This window comes from Anarhichas minor, unplaced genomic scaffold (assembly GCF_050575085.1).
Source record: "Anarhichas minor isolate MPS153535 unplaced genomic scaffold, ASM5057508v1 ptg000011l, whole genome shotgun sequence".
In the NCBI taxonomy this organism is placed as follows: domain Eukaryota; kingdom Metazoa; phylum Chordata; class Actinopteri; order Perciformes; family Anarhichadidae; genus Anarhichas; species Anarhichas minor.
In genome coordinates, this window is record NW_027466457.1 from 14,730,096 (window position 1) to 14,752,384 (window position 22,289).

General features: G+C 44.1%; 1 protein-coding gene across 9 annotated transcripts in view; it reads right to left on the bottom strand.

The window, feature by feature from the left end:
* kif21a (kinesin family member 21A) overlaps positions 1-22,289 on the bottom strand; it is a 38,061-nt gene that overhangs the window by 8,542 nt on the left and 7,230 nt on the right. For 7 of the 9 annotated variants that reach the window (XR_012953422.1, XM_076089609.1, XM_076089603.1 and 4 more), the window contains exons 2-27: positions 14,590-14,812; positions 12,803-12,985; positions 12,203-12,343; positions 11,700-11,831; positions 11,448-11,618; positions 10,679-10,794; positions 10,024-10,219; positions 9,746-9,935; positions 9,533-9,599; positions 9,112-9,300; positions 8,677-8,748; positions 7,717-7,804; positions 7,517-7,625; positions 6,373-6,561; positions 5,598-5,797; positions 5,090-5,197; positions 4,904-4,972; positions 4,641-4,774; positions 4,146-4,290; positions 3,501-3,695; positions 3,234-3,335; positions 2,580-2,745; positions 1,939-1,959; positions 1,130-1,187; positions 594-648; positions 303-505 (exon numbers count right to left, since the gene is read on the bottom strand). Coding sequence is in view for 8 of the 9 variants with exons in the window: in XM_076089609.1 (XP_075945724.1) it covers positions 303-505; positions 594-648; positions 1,130-1,187; positions 1,939-1,959; positions 2,580-2,745; positions 3,234-3,335; positions 3,501-3,695; positions 4,146-4,290; positions 4,641-4,774; positions 4,904-4,972; positions 5,090-5,197; positions 5,598-5,797; positions 6,373-6,561; positions 7,517-7,625; positions 7,717-7,804; positions 8,677-8,748; positions 9,112-9,300; positions 9,533-9,599; positions 9,746-9,935; positions 10,024-10,219; positions 10,679-10,794; positions 11,448-11,618; positions 11,700-11,831; positions 12,203-12,343; positions 12,803-12,985; positions 14,590-14,812 (3,522 nt within the window). In the remaining variant the exon portion in view is untranslated. The remainder of the gene's footprint in view (positions 1-302; positions 506-593; positions 649-1,129; positions 1,188-1,938; positions 1,960-2,579; positions 2,746-3,233; positions 3,336-3,500; positions 3,696-4,145; positions 4,291-4,640; positions 4,775-4,903; positions 4,973-5,089; positions 5,198-5,597; positions 5,798-6,372; positions 6,562-7,516; positions 7,626-7,716; positions 7,805-8,676; positions 8,749-9,111; positions 9,301-9,532; positions 9,600-9,745; positions 9,936-10,023; positions 10,220-10,678; positions 10,795-11,447; positions 11,619-11,699; positions 11,832-12,202; positions 12,344-12,802; positions 12,986-14,589; positions 14,813-22,289) is intronic. The other 2 variants (XM_076089604.1, XM_076089605.1) reach the window with 2 other exon arrangements.

Genomic DNA, 22,289 nt, shown 5'->3' on the forward strand with positions numbered 1-22,289 from the left:
ACTTATGTTTGAAACATGGCTTTTCACAAACCACTTAAAGCAATCCGTTAGTATTTTTGCTGAGAAAGGTAGTTTCCGCAGGGCACTGTAATAAATAAGCCATACGAATGTTATTATTGGCTCCTCTCGACATGCTTCTACCTCAGGTTGGGGGAGGTATGGCCATTTGATGTAAGGATGCTCATAAATAATGTGAAGGAAAAATGAACTGAAGCAGAGGATGTAGCGGCAACATCAAACATGCAGGAAGGAAGGAAGTAGTAATTATTGTGTTAGCGACAGAGTGCCGGGCCTGGACTTACATGCTGCCCATTTTAGAGGAAAAGCCGGGGGAGAGAGCTGTGTAGTCCCTGACTGATGAGCCTGACGAGTCCACGTCTCCGCCCCCGTCCGGCGTCTCAGCCAACGGCAGCAACGGGCCGGAGAAGTCCGCGGTGGACGCGTCGGGGGCGGAGTCACTGTTTGCGTACAGCAACTCCATCTGAGTGGTGGTCCTCCTACGAGCCTGCAGGTGAGAACACAATGAAGACGGGATGCAATTGGTGGGAAATACTGGTGCACGCAGAGAACGAGGCACGGACACATCGTTATACCTTATTTCTTGTTTTGGTCTCTCCGCAGAGTTTCATGAGATCTGACGTCAAGGAGCTGACGGGAGTACAAGAGTTTCATACGAGTCAATAAAGATTGGTAGAAACACACAATACATTACATAAAATATAAACTTCTCATATAAACATCATACTGCATAAAGAAAACACATACGGTCACATTTATATTTATTTATTTAGTTTATTGAGAAACAGCTTTATATGTTTACTGTTCATTTAATCAGTTATTCTTGTTTTGTTTTCTTATCTCTTAAATGTTTAAAAAAAATTCCATCTCATCTAAAATAGTGTAAAATGAATGCGTTCAAATAAACACGACGTAAATGCAAAATAAAAATGTAACATAACAAAGTAAAAGATAACATTAACAGTTAAACAAAATAAAATTACGCAACATAAACATTCAGAGGAACACAACACATATGTCATAACTCCACACAACACAAACTTAACATAATGTAACACAGCATAATACTAACAAGTCATGAGATACATAATTATGATGAACATGAACTTACTTCCCCTCTGCAGAAGGGCTCTGAGCAGACTCATCACTGCTGCTATCGTCTCCATTTTCTGTCAAATGAGATCAATGAATAATATTAAAGTTTGGAGGAAACCCTCCGGGCTGATGAGACCGAGATGTCCGCTTATGACTTTCTAAAACGGTCCTCAGCTGAAACACTTTTCCTACGCCTTAATAATTCATCATTTTGCTCTCTTTCACTAAAGGGTGAGGCCATTTTTGTTTTACTTTAAATATAAAAAGCTGCTCAAAATGGGTGTAGAGAGGATGAACAAGGGGAGCAGATGAGGGCGATGTCAGCGTGGCGCCATGCTGTTTTATCAATAAACAGACACTTGGTCCTCACTGAGCTGAATCGGGGTCAGATGGATGGAATGAGGGGTCAGAGGTCAGAGAGCGGCCGGAGGGGGGGGGGGGGGGGGTGTTATTGAGAGAGATGTGTGGGCGAGTTGGGGCGAAGACAACAAGGTGGAGGAGTGAGGGGAATCATTAGTCCGCTGCTCCCGGGGTCGGCTGACCTACAGAGCTACAACATCCACGCTGAGTGGCCTCCTGTGGAAGGGTCTCATGTCAGCAGGGCGCTAAAGCACGGAGGCTGTAGCACATGGTGAGCTAGGAAGAGGAAGAGTGGATCCAGACGAGGGGAAGGGAAGGGAAGAGGTCAGCAGACAAGATGGAGGGAAGCCTTGGTTGCATTGCACCTCATGCACCTGTTCCATTTCGTTAGTTTGTAAAAGTGCAAAAGGGGAAGGAACCATGCGTTCATAACACAGATTAGGAGTCCAATATGGTTTCACTTACCAGCCGGGACGTTACCTAGCTCTGCAAAAACATAAGACAACAAAAGGAAAATGTGGGGGAACAGGAAAAAAAGGCAATGCAGAAAATCAAAAACACTGTCCCCCGAAACTCTAAGAGAAAACAAACAAAAGAAAATAAAGTGCAGCTACTGTAAACAGAGCATCTGGCTGAACAGAGGCTGGAACAAATACTTAAAAAGACAACAAACAACTCTGTAACCTATCAAATGTGACCACTGTTAGGAATTTGTCTCATAGCAATATGATCTTCATAGCAGACGTTAAAAGTGGATTTACGTACCAGAGTTACAGTAACTAGACCAGCTTCTATTCAGCAGAAGGCAACAGGCAAGAGCGTGTCAATAAACCCCATCATGCAACTGAACAATAACCCAGTCGACCTCCTGAAAGGCCAAATGATTTGAAACAGACATGTTTAGTGACAAATCAACATATTTTAACAGAATTGATTCGTGGAAGAGAAACATCTTCTCAGAATAAAATCTGCATCGCTGTTGTACTTGAGATAATATTAAGGACACTTCCAGGAGGTGGGTCTGGGTTAAACCAATGGGGGGGGGGGGGGGGGGTGGTCTGGTCTGTTTTCAAACTCAACCCGAATAAAACAAACGGCGTCGTCACCTTGCAGCGCGTTCCCCAGCAGCGCGTCCAGCTCCGGGTTGAACTCGGCCTTCTCCTTCAGCATGTGAAAGAGCAGCTGGTTCTGTGTGGCGCTGGTGATCTCCGTCTGCTTCAGCCGGCCCTCCATCACCTTCACCTGGGACTCCTTCTGGGCTGCCTGGAGACCCTGAAGAGGTCAGAACGGAGACATGATCGTACACGTCGAATTTCAGCCACATCGAGCAAGACTGCAGTTAAGAGTTACGCTCGGATTGTTTCACAGTTTACGTCATGCGATGGCTGGGGAGTTCCCAGAATGCATCTGTGCCAATGTGGAACAGACTTTTAAAACTGCATGCAAACAAAGGCCTGCTCCAACGTGATTGGTCGATACTACTCCGACTACAAACCAGAACAATTCTGATTGAAATCTTGTCCTGTTTCCTTCATACGAATGCAGAATCTGTTCATAGAGATTAAATGGTGAATATCAATCTGAAGCTGATTCATTTCGCTGGAGTAAAAATGTTAGAAAAACGCACAAATAAAACCACTTCACCTTCTTCTTTATAATCGAAAATGTACTTTATTGGCATAAATTTAGCAAAATTTGAATATCTATCCGGGACCATGTGTAATAAATGACATCATTATGATGTAAGTCTATGCCGGTACCTTGTTGATGGCCATCGACATGAAGTGATCCAACAGAAAGCGAGCTTCCGTCAGCGTACAGGAACTAACCACAGCAGAAATATCCACCGTGTCGCCTTCCTCCTGGAAAAAAAGAAATAGCGTTTTTTTATACAACTTCTCTGAAACTCATGAGGACAAAGAACTCTTTATGTCCCACTTGAGCTGTTCAGATCTAGTCAGTACACGATGAGATAAAGCTCATTCCCGCTCTCCATCTATTTAACCAGCCAGCAGATCCTCTCTCACCTTGGCTTCCTCCATCTGCATGATGTTGGCCTGACAGTCTGCGATGCTGTCATTGATGTAGTCAATGTTGGCCGTCAAAGCGTCCACTTCCTCGTTAAGAGGAATCGCTGCCTTCTCTGCCTCGGGCCCCTCCCTGAACAGACGGTCCCTCTTCCTGATGACCTTCTCTTTACGCTTGGTCAGCTCCTCTCGTTGCTGGGAACACAAAACACACGCTGACCTCAGATTTCAGTCCATGGAGTTATTGAAATGTTGCAGAAGTGCAGGGAACAGGAAAAAGATACGGTCTTTGGTTCATGTAGTTAATTTGAAAAGATTTTAGCCCAGGTTTTTATTTTTGTTTGCCATCGTGCAACAACAAGATGATGTGGCAGTACTTCAAGCCTCCTCTGAGGTCAGAATCTGACATTTGAATTTTCCCCAAAACAAACAAAACCCTCAGTTTGGCTGAACAGCATTAATATGAAACAAACAAGCCTTTCACAGAGATCTGCCAGACAGTCTTAAGACACCTCTTAAGCACTCAGGGTGTTACCCCTTTTCTCCGCCTGCCTTTTCCTGCTGATCTCAGGTCTGAAGCTGATAACAGTGTAGTGGATAAATCAAGACACCTCCCAGTACAACAACGTACTGCCGTAGCTTTACCTTGAGGAGGCGGTTCATGTCGGCCTCCATGTTGGAGATGGTCATCCTCTGCATGATGACGTCCGTGATGCGGCGCTCCAGAGACTGCCATTTATTGCGCGCGATTCTGGTGGAGTAAATACCTACTGTGCGCCTGTAAGAAGACCTGCGCACACACACACACACACACACGCACACACACGCACACACACAGCATCGGTCAATAATGGATTAAACACATCGATGATGTAAATCAGCTCATAAACATGCTCCAGGTGCAGATTTTATGTATTCAAATCCAACATAATAAATGTCTAAACAGCCATGTGCAAAGAGGATTTGACATTCTAGGATGACTTATGATGGTGCAGGTGTTAAGTGCCTCACTTCCATGTGCGGTTATTTATTGCTGCGAGGATAACACCTGGCCTATTTTGGTTTATGAAAAAGCATCTATATTTAGTAGCCTTTCTCACTTGCCTCTCTGGAAACGTGTGCGCACACACACAGACTCACCGAGTGCCGTTGGGAGCAGCGTTGCCGGAGGAGTACAAGCGTCCAGATGGAGTTCTGTAGGTGGAGTCCTGCACCGGCTCCTTCCTGGCGACCTTACCTGAGGTGGGCCTGGCCTGCCTCCTCAGAGCCGTCACCTTACGCACGTGGCAAACAGAAACGTGAGTGAACACTAAGAAGCGTGCGTTCCTGCATCCGTGATGAATCACAAGGGTATCCGCATAGATTATGTAAAAAGGTGGCAATCCAATTGTGATGCTGCTCACCTCCTCGGTCTTCCTCCTCAGAATGAGCTCCTGCTGCCGTTTCTGAGCCTCCAGTAACTTTAGTTGGTGCTGTAATACAAGGAGAGCGTCAGCCACAGTTAGATGAGGAAAACTGGAACTGTTGGCTCAGATTAAGATGTAAGTTTAAAAAGAAAAAGGATGCAGAGGACTCCCCCCATCGCTGACCTCTTGCTTGCGCTGGTCTTTCTTTAACGACGCTATTTCTCGGTTTCTGCGAGACTCGTTCATCCTGTTCTTCTCCTGCTGCTCCTTCATCTGCTTCATGAGGCGGACCTGGAACAACCACATCCAAATATATGAAACGTTCATACTATACATACACAAATATTGTTAAAGTGAGTCAATATTGTGGAGATGCTGATTTCTTAAATCCTCCCTCTTTCTTCTCCAACGAGTCTGGCCTGCTGTACGTTTTCATTTCATTTAAGTCACAGGAAAGATATCCGAGAGTCACACAGCAGAAGAGACATTATTAATTGAGTAAATCATGTGTACATGTCTCTGATGCCACTCAAACTTGATTCATAAGTGCTACATAAACTGTTATTCTAATCATAATAGAAGTATTTCCTTCCAAACAAACTCAACTCTAGAATTAAATCACTATCAGAAAACAGACAGCAGGCAGAGAGACCTCACATTACAGTATTATCACCACTGTAACCAATCGCACCTTCGTCTTCTTCATTTCCCCCACGTCCACCTGGAGCTTCCTCATCTGTTTCTCGTACTGCGATTGGTTCTTCAGCAGGCGGGCGTGCTCCTTTTGCGCCGACTGGAGCTTCTGGAGCTCCTTGTTCATGACGCTCAGCTTCTTCTCGTATTCAGCTTTGATCTTGCGCGACTTGTCGTCCGTGCCGGTTTCGACCGTGTCTGAAAAGCGTGCAACACAAACATCGTGGAAAACCGATCTTCCTGAAACAGACGTTGACAGAACTTTTATTTGGAAGAGTTTCTTTCGCTGCGTATACAAACATATTTTCAGTAATGGTTTACAGTCAGAAACCTTGAACTTCAGCTGTCAAAGAGTCTCTTTTGTGTGCTTTTTTTTTCTTCTTTTTAATAAGATGAGCTGAAAAGTCCTCCATGCTTTTAAAACCTCCATGCAACAATGCTTTGATCCATTAGTGCTGATAAATATAAATGTAACTGTCATCGTCTGAGAGCTTTCACTTTAAAGGATTCTCTGAAGTACATCAGCGTTCTGCAGTGTTTGTTTTTTTTATTACTAAAGATAAAAACTGAGATAAAACAAGGCTGAGATATAAATTCTTCCAAATGGAAGTAGGACAGGCGAGAACTTAAATTGACTTTGCTTTAAGTCTGAAATAAACTCATCAAAAGGCAGCGACGTTAAAAGCCGATCCCACGTGGTGGCGGGTGTGGATAAAGGATGTACAGTGCATCGGTGCGGTTCTCTTCCCACTCAGCGATACGTGGCGTCTTACTCATGTTTTGAAGGACCCGGTCCCTCTCCAGCTGGGTGTCTCTGATCTTGCACTGCAGCATCATCAGCTTCTGTTCGTACTGCTGCTTGAGCGTGTGCAGACGCCGCTGGCTGTTCTCCAGCTCGTCGATCAGCTTCTGCTTGATGGCGATCTCGCAGGTGACGTTGGCCAGATCGGCCTGGAAGTTCTCTGTTTGGGGAGACACACCGTCGGATCACGTATTCACATCCTCAGCGATGTTACAGTCATGAATCCACAGTATCTATTGATTGACAGCACATTCCTCTTTTAACTCACTTAAAGGAAACGTTTCTCTTTTGTCTAAAAATAACTAAGTCAAAGTATGCTATCAACATAACAGTTAATTCAAAGTGTTTACAACTTTATATTAAGAGCCTTGACTCAAGAGTCAGTGTAGAGCTTTACCGAATAGTTCCAAGCTTCAATCATAACGTTGGAATTTGAATTAAACATTCGAATGCTCTGCAGCCTTTTTTTTGTTTTTTGCATATCTATTCATTTTGTTTAAACCTGATATTTCTGCACAGTTGCAGATTAAGATCAGGCTTCACTAATATAATTACTATTATACTATTTGTAGAAGTAGATACCAGTGGTGGCTGCGTAGGATTGTTTCCGACTGGTGTTTTTAAGTCCAAAAGTCAAAATTTGCTGAGAATAGACAGATGTAATCTTTTCCAGGTTTTTATCTAATGAAATATTCTGCTTCAACCCAAATTTGTTGGAGTTTAGCCTTTCAAAAACAAGATTATCAGTGCAGTAAAAATCACAACAGTTTAGTCTCCTGCTTGCCAAACACAAAGGGAGGCGTGCCCCTGTATTAAGGAGGCGGTCTAGCAGCAATCTAACAGCACCATAAATACATTTATATAACCAGTCTAACTCATCACAACATCATAAAATAAAATACGACGACAGACTTTCGAAGCTTCATTTGAAAACCATCGCTCTCTGGTTTTTACTCAGCAGTGTTCTTCAATCTTTAGTGCATCGAGGGTGAAATTATAAGTGTTCAGCTCTAAACTCCCAAACACACGATGTACAGAGAAACCGGTCCGTCAGTGATGGAACAGCTCCCCCTTGTGGACAATCAGAGGCCTCTCAACGCGAGACGTACTCGTACCTTTTTCATCTGTCTCCGAGTCTGAATCATCTGAACTCTCCTCCACGTCCATCTCCTCTTCATCCTCCTCCTCTTCCTCTTCCTCGTGGTCGCTGCCTTCCTGGACCTCCTGCAGGATGACATGCTGTCGTTTTAATATCTGAAGCCACTATTCAATGTATTTCAGTGTAAAGATGAAAACGACAGGCGGTCAATCGTACGATTTCTGCTTCCTCGTGGACTCGCTCCGTAGTTTCCTTCTCTGTGCCCTTCTCCTGCTCGTTGTCAGGAACTTCCTCCTTGTTGGCACTGAAAGGTTCAGACACGGTGGAGAGTCAGAGACGTTATCCTCTGAGACGGAGGTGCACATGGTCCACCTCAAATAAGAGGCATATTTCTAACCAAACATCTGCAGTTAATAAAGACCTTGTTTCATTGTATTTTTTAGTTGGCAGGGCAGATGTTTTGTTATTTAGATAACTGTCTTTTTGACAAACAAACTCTTTTATTAACTTCACAACTGTGCAGCAATAAAGCTGGTGACCTTACTGTGACTATGAACAGACAGGATGCTTCTCTGTTTTCATCACCTTGTTTGTGGAAAAGACTGTTTTTTTGCAACAAAAAAAAAGCAAATAATTGTGAGTTGAGTCCATGAAGCAGATCTGTTGAATAAATATTTAACTGGATAAGCTGACCAAAATGAAAATAAAGAAACACAAACACGGGAAAAGGATGAGAGGTATTTAAGGCTCATCAACAGTCTTTCATAAGCGACAAAAGATTGGCTACATATTCTGCCTGCATGCTCAACCTTTCAACTAATCTTTTGGAAGTTATAAACCTTCAATACTAATAATCTGATGAACTAAAGTGTTCTGAGTCTTAATCTTGTGTTGAAAATCTTGAAAACAGACACTTCCTCGGTATTTAAAACCTATGATAAAGTCAGTAACATAAAAAGATGAAAAAGGAAGCAGGGATGCAGCGTGACGGGTCAAAGAATGAGCTGAAGGGTTCACACAGAAGATCCAAAGAGCTCACTATATAGTAAAAATAATAATAATAATATTGAAGGGAAGTGCGCTGATGGTAGCGAGTCTCACTCCAGGTGCAAAATAATGAAAAAGTCAAATAAAACGCTGACTCGGGGGAAGCAGAGGGTGGAAGCTCTGACAAACCTGGCGTCATCAACCTCTTCCACCTCCTCCTCCCTTTCCTCCCTCTCTCGCTCCTCCAACAGGTGCTGGAGTCTTCGGGGGAGGGTGAAGGGTGAAGGGGTCAAAGGAGAGAATGAAGCGAGAGATGAACGAAGGAAGAGAGAATGGAGGGAAGAAGGATCAGAGGAAGCTTTTATCCCCGTTACAGCGCCCAACAACACAACGCTGATCAACCTGGAGCCTCTCATCAGTCTCTGAAGAGCTCCTGGATTTCTCACCAGGAGTTACTCCTTGCAGTGAAAACATTAAGTGTATCAATATTAATCTACATTACAAACATTAAATGTGTGTGTTATGAATTGCTTCATGTTATATCCGTTTGAGACTTATTCGTCAATCACATACCAGCCGATCCCGGACCTACTTGTGTCTATTTTGGTCTCCGGTATTTGTTACCTTTTCTTTTTCTTCCTCTCTCGTTTCTTCAGTTTCTCCAGGTCTTTCTTGGCGAGCTCGATGATGTCAGACGTCTCCTTCTCGGGGGCCAGCAGCGCCGGCGCTCCGTACAACGACTGACGGTTGGAGGCTCGAGACAGATTCTTCCTCAAGTTCTCGTTCACAGCTTCGCTCTCCAGGAGTTTGGCTCTGATGAAAGAACAATGCACACGTATGACCCAGAGTTTGAAAACGTTCCATGTTTTCTAATTTGTCTGTATTATGTGCAACAAATGTTAAAGGAAGAACCCCAAAGCAAATCCCAAACCTTCTTTCACTGTTAAACGTCTCTCCTTTCTGACTTTAAGAGTCCAAAAACACTGAAGAAGTGTGATGCATCTTGGGTTTACAGGGCTAAATATTTCTCCAGTCAGTTGTTTACCTGAGCTCTTCAATCTCTTTGATGTAACCCTGAATCATGTTTCCGATTTCTTCAGACGCACCTTCACCTGGAAGAGAATCGAGACACGACGAGTTAAATGGCTTTTCTCACTAAAGGTGCAGATCCGGTGTTCACTATGGCCTCACAGATGAGCAGAATGAAGCCAGAGAGACGAGGATAAAAGAAAGGAAACACAAAGAACAAAGGACCCACCTGCCCTGGCGAGGACCTGGTTGGCCTGGTCACTGAGCAGCTGGGTGAGCCGCGCCCTCTGAGCGTCGATGGTCTCCTGCATGGCCTTCACCCTCACCCTCAGGTTGCTGTTCTCCGTCTGCAGCATGGAGTTCTCGTGGAACATGTCGCTGAAGCTCTCCACGCCGTCCTCCCCCGACAGGCGTTTACCCTGCAGGAGGCGAATCAGAGGTTCAGCTCGTTTTTGACGTGAAATATTCCCCCTCTAGTTACAATTTCTGTTTTTAAACTCCTCTTACCGTCTTGTACTCCATCAGCTCGATCTGCAGGCGAGCGATCTCCGTCCTCAGAACGCTGATCTGCTGGCTGGCCTTGTCCTGGTTCACCATCACCTTGTTCTTGATGTTGCGAGCTCGGTTGGCGTACTTCAGCGAGTTCAGCGTCTCCATGAAGTCCCGGTCGGACGGGCTGATGCAGGCGATCATCACCGTTTGGCTGACACAAGAGTTATAAATGTTTGGAAGTACCAGCAATATTATTTTGACTTCAGTGCAACGCTAAAGAATTTAAACTATATTAAAAAGGTTAGAATATTCCTCCCCTTCCTCTCAGATGGATGTAAATAAATAGTTGGCATGCAATGCCGTCAAATATTGAAGATACCTTTTATGCTCCTTTATTCTGCAATTCATTTTTGCATGAACACGTGGCTGTGTTTTCTTCCCCTATAGCAGAATGATAATGTGTGGAGCCAGATCTTTCTTTAGCGCTGACACAGTGTCGTGTGCTGGATGAAAGAATATAACCATGACAAGTTGTGGAGTTTAATTCCTATTTGCTTTGATGAAAGAAAGAAGTTTGTTTTTTTTAAACCTTTGACCACCGAGACTTCTCAGGGTCCACATAGACACGGTTGGTACTTGAGGATAAAGGGGACGTCAGCTGACCACCCACCTGTTTCCTCCTAACGAGTCCTGCAGCAGTCGGGTGAGTTTGGAGTCTCTGTAAGGCACATGAGAGGAGCGCTTGCTGCGGTCACCCAGAGCACTGATTACATTCCCCAGAGCGAGCTGCAGCGACACAGAGGAGACACGAGTTTCAACGGGATGCAGCAGTTTATTCCATGACTGTTGGTTTCTGTCAATAACTAAAGGAGCTTGTTCGTTAAGTTAAGACTCAAAAGTTATCACTCTGCTTTTCAACTCATTTGGGCCTGAAGGGGATCAGTTGTACGATGTAAACGAGACAAAGATCCACCATCGAACTTCAAACTCTCTCCACCTAGAAAATGCATGTTAAAATACTCCAATAAAGCAAAAATAGAGGGAGTGACAGGTTCACAGCACATAATATCCTAAAAAATGAATTGAAATACTTAAAATGAGTCCAAAGAACATTCACACTGCAGCTGAAGTTTCATTTATTCTTTCATTGCTGCACTCAACGTATCTAAATGCATTGTTATTGATATTGTTGTGCATGTTAAATAGGAGAGATAATGTTAAAGATGTTGTATGTAGGAAATCATGCCACTAATGATAACATGATGGTCTGTGTGTTTGTCCTTCCTCTGTGCAGTATTTCTCTTGCTGCGTAGGTGATGAATGGTGAGATTCAGCCACTAGATGGCAGTCACACTCTAGTATCTCAGCAGTTTCTCTGCATCACTGAGTGACTTTACAAATCCTGCTGGAGTGATGCAGAGGAGGGAGAAGCGGCTCACCAGTCCACAGTTGATGGAGATGCCCTCTTTGGCTCGATCGCCCGTCGCTCCGGTTCTCTTCAGCCTCTCGGATCCGGCAAGATCCACAAAGTGAAACTTGGCTGTCAGCGTCTCGTACTCGTCTATCTCGGAGTTTCCGTTGGACACTCTGTTGTCACTCTCACCTTCTTGCTGAGTGACAAACAAACACAGTTAAATACGGCAGCAGCAAGTCCTGTCAAACGTTCGAATGATGCCGGAGACCGTACGAACATTGTCGGAGGCACAGATGCGAACTTGGCACAGGTGGATGGTGAAGATGGCGTGGGATCGAGAGCTCTGGACGTTCATCTGAGTGCTGGCTGTGGTGCGAGACAGAGCCCCGAGCTTCAGGCACTGCATCATCTGACCGGGCCGAGAGAAGAGCGTTAAATATTAGCAAGCAAACTCACTTTGATACAGCTGTGGGAAAAACAACAACAACAACAAACACTCTCTGGCAGTTATGAAAGTAAACACCAGAGAAGGAATGAATATTAAATGAGTAATAAGGCTGAGCTGCATTAATAAACCCTTGTTTTAGTCATTAATAATGGGGCTGTTACAATGAGCCAGATGTTTCACACACACACACACACACACACACACACACACACACACACACACACACACACACACACACACACACACACACACACACACACACACACACACACACACACACACACACACACACACACACACACACACACACACACACACACACACACACACACCTCGGCCTCGGAGGACACGGTCCGCGTGGTCACTCCCACTGTGTAGATTCCCCCGGTGGCGTCCTCGTGGATCTTGATGTGAGATTTCTGCTTCGTGTCTCGTGTGGAGTCAAACAGGTCCAGAACTTCCTCATTATAAAGCTACAGGAAACCGAAACACACACACACACAAAAAAAAACTTATTTTAACCTGGCAGATACATCACTTTAAATCAACATCAGAACATCCGAAGGTTTCAAATTCAGAATTTCTTGGACCTTCTTAATATCTTCTCCATCACCAGAGGAAAATCCGCCCCTGTTGACTAACATGTTTAGAGTAGTGCTACAAAAAAGTGTTTGTCCGAGAGCTTATATTTAATCAAGGCAAATAAATCTAGCTAGTTTAAGATAAACCCCCCACAACACCTCCTGACCCCCAGATGACAGCTGCTGCAGTTCAATCGTCAGTGTGTATCTCTTGAAACGACGGAGCGCTGGTGTCAAAGCCGGTTAGACGAGCAGTGTCAACAATAAGAGCCTGACCCCCGACATCTCTGTAAAGCTGCTAGTGAGAGAAACATTACTTCTTGTTGGTTTTATTTATTTACGGTCGTGTACCTCGAGGAACTGGGCGTTGATCTTGAACTCGGGGGCGGGGAGTCCCTGCTCCTGGGCGGCCTGTCGGCGCTGCTCGATGCCCCTGTAGAGGTGGTGCACGGCGCGCGGGATGATACCCAGCTCCTCTTCCACGAAGTTTACGTCGAAGCCCGTCCCCATGGTGTACGTCTTCCCTGAACCCGTCTGGAGCGGCAGGAGAAGAAAACGACGTCATACAAGAGAACAAAGAAATATTCAGATTATTTTACTTTCATCCCAAGAAGGGCGGTTCATCCGGCAGGAAGCATGTCAGAGGCAACAGATGCTGGTTAGTGAAGTGTATGACTGTGCCTTTGACTTAAAGACACTTCAGTCTTTTTACTGGTCTTACATCATGAACAGACTGGTCACTTTCTAGCAGTGGTTTTAATATTTAATCTATTTTGTTTGGCTTGTTTTTATTTTACAGTTTGTCGTAGAAATAAACAATGAAACTTAACAACCTACTACAATGATAACGAAAATACATTTTGTAGAGCTGTCCTAGACCGAATTCATTATGTTGACTAACACGATACGATTTAGTTAAATAATGAATTATTCGATTTAAACTACAGCTCATAAAATCACACAGAATCACCTCTTTACTGTAAATCTCGTGCTTACCAGAGATAAATGTCTTTAAAGTAAAGTAAGTCATTCAGCATTAAAAATCTAATCGGCTGAGAATTCTTAGTCGACCGAGACCTGTTTTATTGGTCTTGGTGATTAATCTAATCTAAAGGGGGGGGGGGCGCGCTGCACTATAATCTCGTCTTGATGTTTGATTGCGATTTCTATTTGATTTCAAGCTACTAAAACAAAAGTATGTGGACACCTGAACATCACACCCAATTGTTGACATGTGATTTGATAACCATTAATCTGCTGCTGTGACGTCCTCCACTCTTTCCACCAGATGTTGGAACCTGGATGCAGAGGTTTTGCTCCCATTAAGCCACAAGAGCATCGGTCCGGCTCACAGTCGGCCTTCCAGTTCATCCCAAATGTGTCGGGTGAGGTTGATGTTTAGGGCTCTGAGCATCTCTGACATCAGCTCATTGTGTGGAACTGGGGTTTATACATAAAGTGTTTCCAGTCAAGAAAAAAAGGTGACTTGACGTCCGTCTCTTTGTTCATGAAGGATGTCGTCTCAATCTGCTCATTTTAATCCATTGTTTGAAGAGCAAAGGAAAAGTGCAATGTTTTTAACGTATTCTTCATGTTTAAGAGCAGTGAATAGACATGCTAACATTTAGCATGCCATGTTTAGCATTACAAACACCACATACCAAAGCCCCTTTGAGAGGACAGATATTTAGCTTTCTACTCTCGCTGTCGTCCGTTTATATCTGAAACCCAAACCGGGGCGACCGAGTTGTGACGCGGCCGAGTGGGTCGCTCTAAATCTAGATGAGTCCCTCTAAAGCCACAGAGGCAAACGGGTCTGATCCAGGACAGAAGGTGCACACGGTACGCTTCAGAAGTAGGCCAGCAGTTACTGGGGAGATATGGGTTAATATGGACACACATTAAACATGCATGGCTCTCTAAAAGTGTGTGTGTGTGTGTGTGTGTGTGTGTGCTTCACTGGGTGAGGTGCTTTGAGGCCCTAACTTGCATATGTTAATAAGTGCATTTCCCTAAATGTCTAATTCCTTTATAACTATGGTTGGACAAACACAAGGCCTCCTTCCACCCGAACATCAACTCTCTCCACACACACACGATTCAGCCCTGCAGCTGTGACAGCGAGGACAGACACTCGCCTGTCCGTATGCAAAGACGGTGGCGTTGTAGCCCTCGAAGCAGCCCTCGATCAGCTTCTCCGTGCAGCTGGAGTAGATGGCCTCCTGCTGGGAGTCCATGTCGAACATGTAGTCGTAGGTGAAGGACTTGTCTTTCCCCAGGATCACCTGAGGCTCCCCGGGCATCACGTATGTACAGATGTGACATCCCTCTATCTTCTCCCTGGCCAGCTGAGGACGAATCCTACAGAAAATAAACAAAGTCAGAGAGATGAGAGCCTGGAAGGAGGCTGTGGGGATCAAACCTGTGAATAACAATCTTTCACAACGCGATCATGGAGCCGCTTCGCTTTAAACCGGAGACAGAGCTGGTTCACACATGGTAACTACTGCGCTGCATTGGTGTAATTGTTGACAACCACATGAAATAAACCCCCCGTTGAGATGGAAATACTGAAACTGGTATTTGGAAGTCCATGTTCTTTTTCTCCGTCCTAAATCACGGGAACATACTGAACTCATTTTTTGTAATTGCAAACATTTTCATCTGCTCCAGATGTGTGGTTTTTGTACAAGATGACAGCAGGGTCAACATCCTAATCTGACCCAATACTTTGTCCTATAAAACCTGCCAGCTGGGTCAATATGTACTAAAGCAGTGAGTCTGTCTGTCTGTCAAAGCTGAAATGCTGAGTGACTGAACTCTGGCAGGGATTAACTGGTTTAATGTGTGTGAGAGTGAGTGAGTGAGTGAGAGAGTGAGTGAGAGAGAAAGAGACGTGTGTGTGGCAGTGAAAGTGAGCATTTCATTATTTGGTGAAAGAAAGATGGTGTAACAAACATTAAAACAAACACACACACACACACAAAAGAATCACCACAAAATGATCCCGTCTTGACCGTGTAAGAAAAGGATTTTGAGACATACAGGTTGAAAATAACCTTCCAAAATTTGGTACAACTCAAAATAAGCCTGACAGCTTATAAAGTTGTGTTAATTTGAAATAGACTATTTCTTTTGCACATGGGGGAGACGCTCAGTGTTCTTACACTCAAAGACATTTATTGAATCAGTACATCGAATCATGTCTCGTCCCCTTCAGGCGTTCCTCGGAGTGAGAGCTGGTTGCAGATGATGAGAAGCTGAGAACTCATTTTCTAGAAAGGTCTGTCGGGACCGAAGCGTTAGTTTGATGTGCCGACTCAATAAAGAGCGGTGTGCAGGAATCTACTCCTGAGCAAAGACACAGAGCTGCTCTACTTTTAACCTCACGCTTCACTAAACATAAAACTGTAATGTCGTGGTTATCAATCCTGAACCTCAATCACTACAACTCAACAACCTTTAGGTTTTGGAAAAACATCGTAGTTAGGTTTAAAATGACTACGTACAGTTAGGTTCAGGTAACAAAACGAAGGTAAGCAACACAACCAGCTGAACCAACCAAAAGCTGCAACCCGTCCCCCATAAGTGCTCTTTTTGGATATTAAATACTACTGTACTTGCTCCGACTGTTGCTTCGTCATGTGGATGCATTTACTTTGTGTGACCGCCACGAAAAAAGATCAGACTTGACTTTCCATTGGCATCATTTTCATCCTGAGCGACACGGAAAAAAGAAGACGATTCGAACAAACTCTCGTCGCGGGTTCAGCTCACTGGAAGAGAAAGCACCTGACAGCGGGCCCAGTTCGGTCCTGTGTGGATAAGGGCCTCATTGTGCCTCTGAGTTCAGGGGGGGGGAACAATGCAGTGAGGGGAGCACAGAGCGGCCATTGTGTGTCCGTCTGTGGGACACTGGATCCCGACGCTGACACCGACGCCTCGGCAGCGGGATTACACGGCTGGACGGAGGCGAGGGAGGAGAGGTAACGTCCGCAAACTGATCTTTGTTCTTCCTCCGGCTGCTTTTGGTGAAGCACAGTCCTTCCTTCATTTTCAGGCTGACACTTGACCCAGGGATGAAGCAGGGATGTCCCAATCGTCTCCTTTCTTAATTATTCATGATGATAATCTGGTTATTGACACAACAGGGTTTCCCACTGAAACAAAGACCAACTCTGCGAACATGAAAATAAATACACTTTTAATAAGAGATAAAACATCAACTTTCAAGCGTCATTTAAGCAGCAACTTTCATATATTCAATTCTATGGCTCTTTACTCTGATCACTGATGTTTCATCTCTGCTAAATGTCATTCAGACCTTTCTGTGGCTCTTAAGTGTGCTCAGTACAACCAACCAGCCTTCAGCTGTTTGGATCATGTGATACTCAAACGTCACACATCCTCAGAAAACAAACAAAGACACAAACATGCTCTTTAATCCGTCTCGTGTTCTATTGTTGTAATTCACAATAAACGTGAAACGTGAGAAAATCAATTAGCTTTCGTGACAAATTCACCGTGCTCAGCTAATTACATGTTTCTGTGGATTGTCAGAGTGTTTTAGAAATCCAATCCTTTCCAGTAACCACTGGGGGGGGGGGCTTTGTTTCAGACAGTTTAGCTCACTAATTGGGTGTGTAATGCTGTTTCTCTGCCACAGTGCTTTCACACACGAGAATCTGATGGCATTTCCCAAATGTACTCTCTTTTCATGTGCATGTAAACAATGAGACTTCTTGTTGTACCTTCAGGATTCTGGTTCTCATCAATGCAAACATCAATATTAGTTACAAATTGTAGCAGTTTGCAGGATACAATGTATCACAATGTATTTACAATGACATCTGAGGCTCCGTTTGGGTTCTGGTCCGTCTATAAACACGATTTAAAACACAGAAGTTACAGATGCTTTGCTTTATTTCTGCTTTTCTAAAACTCACAGCTCGTCTCTGAGCCGCTGCCGTTCAGCTGTGAACACCGGAGCACGTCTAAACCTGTCAACAACACACCGCCGTCAAACATCTTCCTCACTGCACCAATAAATCATTAAGAGCATCGCACATCACTGAGAGGGAGTAAAGCGAGAGAGTGAGCGAGAGAGAAAGAGAGAGAGAGAGAGAGAGAGAGAAAGAGCGAGAGAGCGAGAGAGAGATTTCTGAGAAAATAAAGCAGTAGTTGTTCAGGTTGGACAGAGAGAGAAAGAGAACCTGGCTCCTGCTGAAGATGAAGATGAGGGAGGAACCTTTGCTCATGCACACTCAGCCAAAAAAAAAAAAGCCACGCACACAAGAGCTGAAGCTCCACTCCCAGCGGTGGAGGTTTGCTGAGAGCAGCAGAGCGGCTGTTTGGGGATGATGTCACCTGCCACGGTGACATCATCACCTGCCCGCTCAGCTTTAGGCATGACGTTTCACTGTCCTTCACAGGAGGTGAGACAGGCAGGCCTGTGTGAGGGGCAGCGAGACAGAACAAGAGAAGAAGAAGTTTATTTATTGGTTTATTTGAACGGGACAGTGCACATTAATAAAAACATTTCTGCAAATGTGCCAGAGTTAGCCAAAAGGCTATTTTTCATCTGTAGTCCCAAAGTGTGCGTCTCTTTGTCTCGCACTCGGCTCGCTGCCAGAGGCTGAAGGTCAGCTTCTACGAGCCTCCTTGTGAAGGTAAAGAGAGGCAGTGGGGGTGCGGTAGCTCTGTCACATGTTTACCTTTCACGCACTGCAGGACATTTGTTTTTAACAAGACATCGTGCGACAGAAGGGTGAGGTTTCCCTTTTCAGTTTACGACGTGAGGACAATTCACAACTGGAAAGGCAAGTTCTTAATTACAGAAGCATGTACTTAATTATCTTTGCAGTTATTTGTCTTAATCTCCCCGTCAATCACTGTCCTAGAGAAGGTCCTCAAGGACTAAGGTGAGACCAGTGAAGTATTTAAGTAAGAAAATACTACTAAACTCAGGTGTGTAAGGCTCACTGTGCTCACTGTATAAAACAGGTTAGTCACGTTTTGCTCAAAATTGCTTTCTGAAGCAAAGGTTTGCCAAATACTTCACCTTTAAAAAGTTATCTTTAAAAGCAAGCCCTGATTCCAGCATGTAGGTAATAATGATCCTTTTTAAATTCACAAAAGATCATTTCCCAGGTCTTATTTCCAAGAGTACGGTCTGAAGCTGCTTCTTTAAACACTTCTTCCTAATTTATAATTCATATAAGTATGGCAGACCCTTCCATACAGGTCTGGATATCACAATCTTTTATAAGGGAGCTGGAACTATATCTGGACTTCACAGAACCGTGACAGATTTACAGCATGTGAGGCGCCTCACTGTGCAGAAGCACGACATTATCATGGAAAGATGGATAATAATATGCAGTCACTTTGATCACCACTCTGCAGTTTAGGCTACAACCTCAAATACTCAGAATCTCTGTGGCTTTTGGTGGAGGCTGTTAAGCTGCCTTGCGGTACAATAAGAAGGTTACATTTTTAGTGTCAGAAACCCGGCTAGAGGAGGTCGGTTTCGGCCACACAGGACCACCTACAGCTCCAGACAGAGCTCAGAGCACCGGCGTCGTCTGTAAACTGAACACCGCAGACTAGCTGCAAAAAGGAACCACAAGCACATGCAATCTGTGCCGCAGTCCGAAAATAAAACCCATCAGTCACCGATAAAAGCTTTAACTTCATATCTGTGATTTAATATTTCCTTACAATGGACCAATATGTCTGTGCGGCACAGAGACGCTCTGCGTGACATATGGGGACCGGTAATGGAAGCGGAGAATTAAAGTCATAATCCGACCCCGGCGGGGTATAAAGCCGGCCCGGAGGAGGATGCCAGGAGGAGGCGGGGCCTCAGAGAGAGACGGACAGGCTCAGCATCCTGTCGCCCGTCAGAGACGTGAGGATAACTCACCGACGACCCAACGTCTCCTTCTCCGAGCCTCTCCGCCCTCGTCTCCTTCTCCAAGCCTCTCCGTCCTCGTGACTTGAAGCTCGAGCGCCAAAGAGGGTTCATCATATAATTATTCTTTACCCAGAGGGATCATTTCACCTCTTTTCAAGTGTAACCACTTAGCCAGGCTGGTTGTACACTCTGTTAATTGCAATAAGCTGGCCAAGTCAGTCTGGGTTAAAAAAATGTAACATTTAGAGGATTTGAAATATGTATTAGCCTTAAAGCGGAGTAAAGAGCCTTGGGTCAAGTGCAAAGATTGTCTGTGCTGTGTTAAATAAAGTATTTAAATAGTATAGAAAACAGCTATTTCTATGCTAGGAATAAGGCATTTCTTTATGGAAGCTGACAAATATGTAGATTTTTTGCCCAAAATGAGTTGTGAAAGTATTTGTACAACATACAAAACCCTCAATCACAACCCCGTCTCCTTTGAAACACGTGGTTAACTTTGTAGATGGAAACAGAATATCGGTCAAATAAATCCTTGAGTGCAAAACTGCAGTATTTCTCAATGTGTTTATCCTGCAAGTACAAACAGTATCAACTCAGCTTTGAGAGGAAAATGGAGCGTCATATGGAAGACATGAATGTTGACTTGTAAAGTGTTTATTTAAGATTTGACTTGCTGTCAAGGACCTGAGACACAAAACAAACTCCAACACGCACGACATATTTGGCTCTTATACAGTCTCTTACCCAACACTAAAACATGTTTTTATTCATCACTGTATGATTCAAACAAGGTATTGTTTTGCTTCTAATACCATATTAGTGCCAGGATCCAAAAAATGTCCATGAAGTGTTACGATGTTATTTAACAAGCAAAGCGGTGACCACAGCTCTCTTCAGCTCAGTCATATATATTTGTTTTAATCTCCATAGACAGTAACTACAGAGAACAAATTCATCACATATTTGCACACGAGGCCAGAGCTTGCATAAACACGACGCCCGCCCAGGCCTGTGTTTGATGATCTGCACAGCGCTGCCCTGCTGCTGCTGACGTGACGCTTATTGGTTCATCTTGCTCTGATAAAGCGCTGGATGTGCTTAAATATCCAACTGATCCTGGAGCTCGGGAGCCTTTTTGGAAAATGTGAAAACGAGGCCGCGCCAAGTCGCTGTGGCACACCGATAGCGGCTTTACTGCTTCCTGCGAGTCAAAGGTCAGGGAGCAGGCCGGCCCATTATTACTAGGGGCCGGGCAGAGGAGAGGAAGGTTAGGAAACAGGAGGCGAGGGATCATCTGTAGCTGTCCACATGGAGAGGGAAAACTGGAGGAGGAGGGGGGGGGGGGGGGCTTTTAGTGGCATTTTTTCAAAACATCTTTTGGTGGTCATGTCTAATTCTGGATTATAGATAATGCCAAAAAAACTACTTCTGTTTATTCCGGTTCACTGTGCTGAATCTTAAAATACTGAGGAGGAAATAGGAACGACAGCTGATTAAAATGTCAGCGCAACCATAATTTAATGTGTGATTATACCTGTTTTGGTCAGAAACATAATTAAAAGGTTTATTTCTTTTATTTACAAAATACTGGCTGTCAAACTACAAATGAGCCAAAATTTAAATTAAAGTTTGTCACTTGCAACTTCACACACAAATCACACTATTACTCTGCAGTTTGCTTATAAGAGACCCACAATCCCCTCAGTGCTTTTCTCCACCTGTTCACACCCGCCACAACAAATCTGACTGAAGCGTAAAATGTCCCAGAGTTCATTGCAAACCACACCTCAGAAAAGACTTTTTTGCACAGACGGTGCAGCATCGATGGTTTAAAGCCTCTTTTTGTAGCCCGGTTGATGCTCTTTATTTGTAGACACATCAGTGTGCTGTTAATGATGCATCCTTTTCAGGAGTGGAAACACACACGTTGAAACTAATATGAAAGGTGTTTAATTAAATTTGGCTCCTCTGCGCTATATGAATATGAAATATATATATATATATATATATATATATATATATATATATATATATATATATATATATATATATATAAATAAATATAAATGACACTGCAGTCTGGGTTGCATGTGTGGACTTTGCAGAGTCAGTTGTGGACTGCAGTGTCATTCAACCATGTGATGTTGACACAGGAGTCCCCTCTCTGTGTCAACCACAGGACACAAAAACTATAGCCCCGAGTGTGTGTGTGTGTGTGTGTGCAGGACACGTCAGCCAGCCGCCGTCTGCAGCTTTCAAGGCAGCCAGAGAGCAGATAACAGGTTATGTAAACACATCAGTGGAGGTCGAGCGGAAGTCGGTCGGCTCCACGCGGTTCACCGTTTACTTCTCCGTCAGATGAACAGCTGTTATTTCCTCTCAGTTATTTGCTGGTCGGTGGCCAATCGACACTAAAACGTTTAATAAAAGCACCACCCACGCCGAGCGCTCACACCTGCAGCTAAATTCAAATCCTGAACACCTCATGAATATGCAGTATGCAGATGCAGACAGCTGTTACATGCTGTCAGCAGGTGGTGAGGCGGGTTATTTGCATACAGCACTCTACAGCACGGTTTAATCCACGCCTGTATTGTAGGTGCGAGACAGGAAGCTGTCTCACAACCTCGCTGTGCATAAAGGTGTGAGCAGTGCGAGTAGCGTGTGAACATGCATCACATCTATTTTATTACATTTCAACAAAGTGCCAATGTAGCTAATTTCTCCAAGTTTCACCAAAAATTGAGCCATTGGTATGAATCAAAGATTAGCACTGAAATAATTTAATGAAAAAGTCATCCATAACAAATGTGTAAATTGAGGAATCATTTAAAATGAAATGCAAAGTATTTGTTGTTTCCAGTTTCTTTACTTTTCTTTGTTTCACATCGTGGTTAATTGAATATCTTTGGGGTTCGA